This window comes from Palaemon carinicauda, chromosome 18 (genome assembly GCF_036898095.1).
Source record: "Palaemon carinicauda isolate YSFRI2023 chromosome 18, ASM3689809v2, whole genome shotgun sequence".
In the NCBI taxonomy this organism is placed as follows: Eukaryota; Metazoa; Arthropoda; class Malacostraca; order Decapoda; family Palaemonidae; genus Palaemon; species Palaemon carinicauda.
This window is the reverse complement of record NC_090742.1, coordinates 3,546,362-3,556,361: the sequence shown is the minus strand read 5'-3', so window position 1 is coordinate 3,556,361 and position 10,000 is coordinate 3,546,362. Positions and strand designations below refer to the sequence as shown.

The 10,000-nt window shown below is 34.3% G+C and overlaps 1 protein-coding gene across 2 annotated transcripts in view; it reads right to left on the bottom strand.

Annotated features, from left to right (window-relative positions):
* Window positions 1–3,065, bottom strand: part of LOC137656945 (glutamate receptor ionotropic, kainate 2-like) — a 57,706-nt gene extending 54,641 nt beyond the window's left edge. For both annotated transcript variants that reach the window (XM_068391311.1, XM_068391310.1), the window contains exons 1-2: window positions 2,914–3,065; window positions 738–922 (exon numbers count right to left, since the gene is read on the bottom strand). In XM_068391311.1, the coding sequence (XP_068247412.1) occupies window positions 738–922; window positions 2,914–3,034 (306 nt within the window). In that variant the 5' untranslated portion in view covers window positions 3,035–3,065. The remainder of the gene's footprint in view (window positions 1–737; window positions 923–2,913) is intronic.
* Between the last annotated feature and the right edge of the window lie 6,935 nt (window positions 3,066–10,000).

Sequence of the window (10,000 nt, the reverse complement as noted above, 5' to 3'; positions counted from 1 at the left end):
AGAATAAACATTAGTGAGAATTGTGGAGGTCCATATAGGCCTGGTAAAAATAGCAGAATAAACATTAGTGAGAATTGTGGAGGTCCATATAGGCCTGGTAAAAATAGCAGAATAAACATTAGTGAGAATTGTGGAGGTCCATATAGGCCTGGTAAAAATAGCAGAATAAACATTAGTGAGAATTGTGGAGGTCCATATAGGCCTGGTAAAAATAGCAGAATAACATTAGTGAGATTTGTGGAGGTCCATATAGGCCTGGTAAAAATAGCAGAATAAACATTAGTGAGATTTGTGGAAGTCCGTATAGGCCTGATAAAATAGTAGAATAGGTATCAGCGAGAAAGGTTAGAAAATGATGCAATAAGAAGATGGCAGGTGTAGTAAAGATCACAGTGGTGATAGGTGTCACGACTGAGATGGTGTGGACATGTGTTGAGGATGGATGATGGGGAGTGAGTGAGGAGGGCTTGGGAGGAACTTGTAAGCGGGAGAAGATCAAGAGGGAGGCAGAGAATTAGATGGCGAGATAAGGTGAAGGGTGATATGAAGAGGAGAGTTTTTGGTGGAAGAGGAGGTTTTTGATAGAAGGCATTGAAGAGGGCGCATCAAGCAACCGACCCCTTAATGTAGGGATAATGGTGAGATAAGAGACATTAGTAAAACTATTTGAAAGGGGCCAATCAACTCTTAAATATAATTTTATTACTCTTAAATGGGAATCAACTTCTTCTACAAACCTTGGCCAGGGTTGAGGGATGAGGATAGAGATTGACGGAATAGGCGTCCCTGGTAAGCCGGAAGTCCCATCGGTTCTCAATGTGCGGGATTTCCAGAGCGTCGCAGATCGACTGCACATGCGCAGAAGTCTGGTCCGACTGAGGTCCAAAGATAGCAGCCACGCCAGTCTTGAGCAGTGAACACACTATAAGGAAATAAAGGGTTTATGTGTATATATATATATATATATATATATATATATATGTATATATATATATATGTATATAAATATGTATATATATATATATATATATATATATATATATATATATATATATATATATATATATATATATATCAACAACAACAACAACAAATGCGATCATTTCTAATTCACTGCAGCACGAAGGCCTCAAATATTCATATTCAATTCTTGGGATTGACCAGTTTTCATCACCATGCTGGCCATTGTGGATTGGTGATGTTAGGTGACTTTATTCTGATTTCTCACAGCAAATCAACCTAGTATGGGCGACCCTGACTAGTACAGCTTTGCTGGTCATGGCGATAAGCAAACCCTTTCATCACGTTAAGTTATCCCCACTCAGAAAATACGTGTGTAGTGTGAAGTAGCAGTTATTTGCTTATATTATTATTATTATTATTATTATTATTATTATTATTATTAAATGCTAAGCTACAACCCTAGTTGGAAAAGCAGAATTCTATAAGCCCAGGGGCCCCAACAGGGAAAATAGCCCAGTGAGGAAAGAAAATAAGGAAAAATAAAATATTTTAGGAATAGTAACAATATTAAAATAAATATTTCCTATTTAAATTATAAAAACTTTAACAGAATAAGAGGAAGAGAAACTAGATAGAAAAGTGTGCCCGAGTGTACCTTCAAGCAAGAGAACTCTAACCCAAGACAGTGGAAGACCATAGTACAGAGGCTATGGCACTACCCAAGACTAGAGAACAATGGTTTGATTTTGGAGTGTCCTTCTCCTAGAAGAGCTGCTTACCATAGCTAAAGAGTCTCTTCTACCCTTACCAAGAGGAAAGTAGCCACTGAACAATTACAGTACAGTAGTTAACCCCTTCTGTGAAGAAGAATTGTTTGGTAATCTCAGTGTTGTCAGGTGTATGAGGACAGAGGAGAATCTGTAAAGGATAGGCCAGACTATTCGGTGTCTGTGTAGGCAAAGGGAAAGAACCGTAACCAGAGAGAAGGGTTCTATGTAGTACTGTCTGGCCAGTCAAAGGACCCCATAACTCTAGCGGTAGTATCTCAATGGGCGGCTGGTGCCCAGGCCAACCTACTACCTATAATCCTAAAGCAATTCTTTACCTAAAGTACTCCAGAATAATGCATTTATTCTGGCATTTAGGTTCACACCTGTGTGACACATGGCCTTGAAGAAAGAGTAAAATCTAATAAATGTTATAGAAATGCGAATTTATATCATTAAAGCACTAAAAGATGTCAAAAATAGAAGAAAAACTATATTCATTTCTTGAAGGTATAGTTAGAAATAAAATTTCTCCTACACCTCGCTCTGGAGAAAGGCACTCAGCCACACCTTTACCGCGTGGTAAGTTCCTGTACTTATCCCTGATCACCACCTCTGCCATCTCGACCTTGGTGTAATTCAACGCTGATTGTAAATTAAAACACATAAACAATATCAAATCATTAATAAATAACATAGCTTAATCTTTTAGAGAAGCTTATGGCTACTAGCAGGATCTCCAGGTAGACTGCTTACTTTCTCTCTTATCTGTTTGGTTACTCGCCGCGAAGTAGGAGTGTGATAGGGTACACTTTTTCGGAGCGAGATGTGCCAGGGACTCTTATGTCCAACTGTACATCTTTATTATTATTATTATTATTATTATTATTATTATTATTATTAGCTAAGCTACAACCCTAGTTGGAAAAGCAAGATGCTATAAACCCAAGGGCTCCAACAGGGAAAAATAACCCAGTGAGGAAAAGAAAAAAGGAAATAAACTACAAGAGAAGGAATGAACAACTAAAATAGAATATTTTAAGAACAACAACAACATTTAGACAGATCTTTCATATATAAACTACAAAAAGAGACTTATATCAGCCTATCCAACATAAAAACATTGGATGTAAGTTTGAACTTTCGAAGTTCCACCGATTCAACAAAGTGCATTTCGACTCACCTTTCCTGGAAGCCCTGAAGGAGTCGGTCTTCGGGATGTTTTCTATCTGGGCCGACAGCCTTGCATGGGTCAGGAGCTTCCTGTCGCTGTTGATCGCCTCGACTGCATATCTCAGTGCCATCTCCTGCCCCTCCTCCGTCAGATCAAAGAGCCCTCCTGCAGGAGACACAAAAAAAAAAAGAAAAAAAAAAGAATCATCAGCTTAGAAATAACATCATCATCATCATCATCTCCTCCTACGCCTATTGACGCCAAGGGCCTCGGTTAGATTTCGCCAGTCGTCTCTATCTTGAGCTTTTAATCCAATACTTCTCCAGTCATCATCTACTTCGCGCTTCATAGTCCTCAACCATGTAGCCCTATGTCTTCCAACTCTTCTAGTGCCTTGTGTTAATTTTTTTTATTAACAAATGGTGATGCCTAGAATATTGGGAGTTAAATGGCAGTACAGGATTAGAAATGAAACTATAAGAGAGATTACGCCTAGTGCTTTATGTGGATGAGATCATGGTGAGGGGTAGATGGAGATGGTTTGGGCATGCTTTTCGCACTCTCCCAAGAGAGATTAGTTCACCAAACTTTCAACTATGCTCCACAAGGCACTAGAAGAGTTGGAAGACCCAGGCCTAATAGATGATGAGTGGAGAAGTATTGAATTAAAAGTTCAAGATAGAGACGACTAGTGAAATCTAACCGAGGCCCTTTTGCGTCAATAGGCGTAGGAGGAGATGATGATGATGATGATGCCTAGAATATTGTCTGAGTGGGTGTAATATACCTTTGGCCTTTCGCCACACATTTTGGACAAGCTCTTTAACTCTGTGCTGGTCAAAGTATACTTATTCATTTTAAATAAACTAAACAAAAACAACAACAATAACATCAAACAATTTAACTAGAAGAGTAATTATATAAAAAATCAACTTTGGAAATCAACATAGAAATAGACTACCAAAATATTATGTATTTTCAGCAAAATCCAACATTTAGCAATCATATCTCTCTCTCTCTCTCTCTCTCTCTCTCTCTCTCTCTCTCTCTCTCTCTCTCTCTCTCTCTCTCTCTCTCTCTCTGTATTTTATACATTACCTGTATATGAGTATGTACGTATGCATAAACCTGCCCATATATAAACATATATCTACATCAGAAATGTATATATTAAATATGCATATATATAATATCGAACTCACACACACACACACACACACATATATATATATATATATATATATATATATATATATATATATATATATATATATATATATATATATGTGTGTGTGTGTGTGTGTGCATGTGTATATATATGTATATATATATATATATATATATATATATATATATATATATATATATATATATATATATATATATATATATATACATACACTGTATGTATATATATATGTATATATATTATATATATACACATATATAATATATATATATATATATATATGCGTATGAACAATATTCCTTCAATTGTCTCTCCACTGCAATAAGCATTTTGAAGTGCGCTTCAGTTAACCCAAGAAACAAATCTATTAGAGATTATTAGATCATTCTACGAGGAAATTACGTCACCTGGAGCTCTGTTCATGAAGGGTACACCAAATGACAGGGTTAATTTCACAGGTGTTCGCGGTACAACAAATAGTAGAGTTAATTTCACAGGTGCTGTTTTGCTAGATTAAATAAGTCCTTGATTTAAATTTTGATTTAAGTTATTCTATCTAATTCTGTTAGGTCAATGGTGAAAAAGATTTGAGGATATTATCTCTCTCTCTCTCTCTCTCTCTCTCTCTCTCTCTCTCTCTCTCTCTCTCTCTCTCTCTCTCTCTCTCTCTCTCTGTCTAAGGTATTTCAAGCCTCGTACGTGTCAATTGCAAAATTGCATTATGCTTTGCATACGTCAGTCAACATGTAGTGGAGAGCCTAACTACATACTCTTAATAGCCATTAATTGATCGGGTATATCATTAGTGCTGTCTGTGTTGGCGAGAGAGGAATGTCAGTTCTGTACACCTGTATTATTCTGTAACTGCTTCTTTAAAGGCCCGGTCCCACCACCCGAATGTTGCTGGACCGTCCCTGGAGCGGTGAAAAAAATTCATAAAACACTGAATATCCAAAGGTCTTTTAAGTAAACTGAAAACTAAACCGGGTTATTGATCTTAAGAATTATTTATTCCTTACTAAGGCTCTTAACAGGATACGACCGGAATCTAGTTGTAAGCAATGGTGATTGGAACGCTCCAGCAACGTTCGGGCGGTGTGATCGGGCCTTAACTACCGAAGCCATTGTGTGTGGGTACGTCTTAGGGTGTACAGAGTGCGTTTGTTTTAGCTGGATGAAAGGTGGTGCCCAGTGACTTCTAAAGTATAAGTATGCTGGTATCGATATAACAGTGGAACTATATGATTTATGGTGATGTTAGTATTAGATATGTTGAATATAGTTGCAGTGAAAGACTTAAGTAAAACTGGAAATATCAAGAAAATAGTATTTGTAGTTTTCTCGGATGATTTACTCAAGTTTTTTATACATTTGCAGATTGTGAGCAAAGGAAGTTTCACCTGTGGAAAGGGGTTTCTTATTCAACCTATTCATCCACAAATAGTTCTACAGGTCATTCATCTAGCAACCTATGCAATACGCTGTGAACACTTTATGAATGAATTCGATTGGCTAACCCCTTCTCAAGGCACCAGACACATACCAACGGACCACAACGATTTCAAGATGAATGAAGTGTGACTTGAACGAGAATCTGAGTTGTCTCCAGTGAATGTTGCAATGCTACACAATATGTGCTGATTTATGGTTGTATCCATAGACTTTAGCTCTTATCATTCAAGATTGTGATCTGAATATGTTTTCCCTTGAAGGGAAACGAAAAGTGAAGTGTAATTTTGTGTTCTAAATTGTTAAACGGCCATTTTCAAGAACTAGTGATTAACTGTATCTTGTGTTTTCGTCAGTAGAAACTTTTTTTACTGGCTAACCTACTGCAAGAGTCTTGCTATAGGCAAGGCGTTCTTAAACGAACGAGCGAACGAACAAAGTAGAAACTACAATGGCATTTTTAATAGACATAAACTAATACCAGGCTTCTAATCGCTTAGTAATATTGGACATGAAATTGTACATTTCTCACATCATGGAAACTACCGAACACTGAAAACGAATAATGACTAATCTTTAGTGTTGAAGCCATTGAAAATTTTTTTACAGTATTGAAAAATAAGCAATTTAATAACCAAACAAGACGGCCATCTGTAGAAAAATATCCCTACAGTTACTCCTACAGAGAAAACTACAAAATGTTGATTAAAAATCTATGGAATGTTGAGGAATGTTAAAAATATATCATCAAATGACCAGAGAAGCCATTGAAAATTTTTTTACTGTACTGAAAAATAAGCAATTTAATTACCAAACAAGACGGCCATCTGTAGAAAAATATCCATACAGTTACTCCTACAGAGGAAACTACAAAATGTTGATTAAAATTCTATGGAATGTTGAGGAATGTTGAAAACATATCAGATGACCAGAGAAGCCATTGAAAAAATGTTTGCTGTACTGAAAAATAAGCAATTTAATAACCAAACAAAACGGCCATACAAAAATATCCCTAGTTACTCCTACAGATTAAACTACAAAATGTTGATTAAAACTCTATGGAATGTTGAGGAATGTTAAAAACATATCATCAAATGGCGAAAAGTCCCTCATACACCAGAACTCGAGTCATACCACTCTATATAGATTGAATCGTCTGCAATGCAAGTGCCCGAGATATCTAAAGGGAAAGTCGTTAGTCTGGGCCTTTTGGACAGGAGCACTGAGGTGGATAGACCGTCGTAAGATAAGAGATAAATCTTTACGATGGACATAACTGAGGATTTTCTCCCTCGATTAAACATCTTTTAGAGGTGGGCGTCTCGAGACTGGTCTGGACGTCTCAAGACTGGTTAGTACGTCTCAAGACTGGTTAGGACGTCTCAAGACTGGTTTGGACGTCTCAAGACTGGTTTAGACGTCTCAAGACTGGTTTGGACGTCTCAAGACTGGTTAGGACGTCTCAAGACTGGTTAGGACGTCTCAAGACTGGTTAGGACGTCTCAAGACTGGTTTGGACATCTCAAGACTGGTTAGGACGTCTCAAGACTGGTTAGGACGTCTCAAGACTGGTTTGGACGTCTCAAGACTGGTTAGGACGTCTCAAGACTGGTTAGGACGTCTCAAGACTGGTTAGGACGTCTCAAGACTGGTTTGGACATGGCTGCTATTTTGGACAGCCGTCGCTTTCCCGGTTGTTGGTGAGTGTTCAAATTATTATTATTATTATTATTTAATACTTTTGTTATTTGTTCTTTTATTATTGTTTATCTAAAAAGGTATATAAACCCTGAAGGTAATAAGGAATACGTATATATTTTAAATTTTCTTTAGAATAAATTTAAAGCCTAAAGGGGATAAGGAATACATACATTTTTGTGAAGAAACATTGGTGCTATTTTGGTATGCGATCTAATTTTTTTCTTTTTTCTTTAGAATAAATTTAAACCCTGAAAGTGTTAAGGAATACGTATATTTTTGTAAAGAAACATTGGTACTGTTTTGGTATGCGATCTCATTTTAATTTTTTCTTTAGAAGAAATTTAAACCCTAAAGCTGATAAGGAATACGTATATATTTGTAAAGAAACATTGATGCTGTTTTGGTATGCGATCTCATTTTAATTTTTTCTTTAGAAGAAATTTAAACCCTAAAGGTGATAAGGAATACGCATATAGGCTATTTGTAAAGAAACATTGGTGCTGTTTTGGTATGCGATCTCATTTTATTTTTTTCTTTAGAATATATTATAAAGCCTTAAGATGATATGGAATACGTTTATTTTTGTAGAAACATTGGTGCTGTTTTGGTATGCGATCTCATTTTTTATTTTAATTTAGAATAAATTTAAACCATGAAGGTGATAAGGAATACGTATATTTTAAAGAACCATTGATGCTGTTTTGGTATGCGATCTGATTTTTATTTTTTCTTTAGAATAAATTTAAAGCCGAAAGGTGATAAGGAATACGTATATATTTTAAAGAACCATTGGTGCTGTTTTGGTATGCGATCTCATTTTTTATTTTCTCTTTAGAATAAATTTAAACCTAAAGTGGATAAGGAATACGTATATATTTGTAAAGAAACATTAGTGGTGTTTTGGTATGCGAGCTCTTTTATTTTTTCTTCAGAATAAATTTAAACCCTGAGGGTGTTAAGGAATACGTATATTTTGGTAAAGAAACTTTGGTGCTGTTTTGATATGCGATCTCATTTTTTTTTCTTTTTTCTTTAGAATAAATTTAAAACCTGAAGGTGATAAGGAATACGCATATATTTGTAAAGAAACATTGGTACTGTTTTGGTATGCGATCATATTTATGGTGTGATCTCAGAAATTATTATTTTGCTATGGTATGCGATCTCAATATTTTTTATTGGAGGTTAAAATCATTTGATTAAATTTTTAGTGTCGAATTTCTGCGTCCTTAACAATTGTGTTTGGAGATTTGAAAAAATAATTTTCATAAGGATAAAGATTAAAATAACCCATAAAAATTCTATTAAGGTTCTTCATATTTTTATTTGCCCTAACTAACGTAGGTAATCGTCAACCATTGATTAATTATGCATTTCCATTGCCTGAAGGAAACGGATTGTTGCTTGGGACAATGAATAAGCAGGAAGTAGCAGTTTTTTTTTTTAATTCGGCTGGTCGACTATGCTAAAATCCAACATAGATTTTGCATTTCAGTTATTAAAAGATGAATTTCCGGGATATCCATAGTTAGTGTGTACTTTTCTTGTAAGCATATAACTATTTGTCCGGAAAATGTTGTATAAACTACACACACACACACACACACACACATATATATATATATATATAAATATATATATATATATATATATATATATATATATATATATACACATATATATACAGCATATATATAAATATATACAGTATATATATATATATATATATATATGTATATATATATTTATATATATATATATATATATATTTATATATATGCTGTATATATATGTATATGTATATATATATATATATATATATATATATATATATATATATATATACTATATATTTATACTGTATATATATATATATATATATATATATATGTATATACATATACATACATACATATATATACACAGTCCTAGTTCTTAATATCGTTGCGTATCCTTAGAATGTATTAAAAATGTATCGTTCATCAAAAATATTAATTAAGCACAAGATCCGTATAAACATTACACAAAAAAAAAAAAAGATGTCATTTTCCTATGATTTGATATGGTAAGGAGGGTAGATGGACGAAAAATAGTTGATTTTGATAAGGTAAGGAGGGTAGATGAACGAATGATATTTTATTTTGATAAGGTAATGGTGGTATAAAGACGAATAATATTTGATTTTGATATCAGGGTAATGAGGGTAGATGGATGGATAATAGTTAATTTTGATAAGGTAATGAGGGTAGATAGGCGAATAATAGTTAATTTTGATAAGGTAATGAGGGTAGATAGACGAATAATAGTTATATTTTGTTAAGGTAATGAGGGTAGATAGACGAATAATAGCTAATTTTATAAGATAATGAGGGTAGATTGACGAATAATAGTTATATTTGATATCATGGTAATGAAGGTAGATAGACGAATAATAGTTTATTTTGATATCATGGTAATGAGGGTAGATAGACGAATAATAGTTTATATTGTTATGGTAGTAGGGTTGACAGAAGATTTTGATATCATTGTAATGAAGGTAGATAGACGAATAATACGTTATTTTGTTATGGTAATGATGATAGTTATACAAATAATAGTTGATTTTGATATCAGGGTGATGATTGCTATCAGACGATGAATAGTTGAATTTGATAAGGGGATGATGGGAGACAGATGAATTATAATTGAATTTGATAAGGTGATGATGGGAGACAGACGAATAATAGTTGTATTTGATAAGGTGATGATGGGAGACAG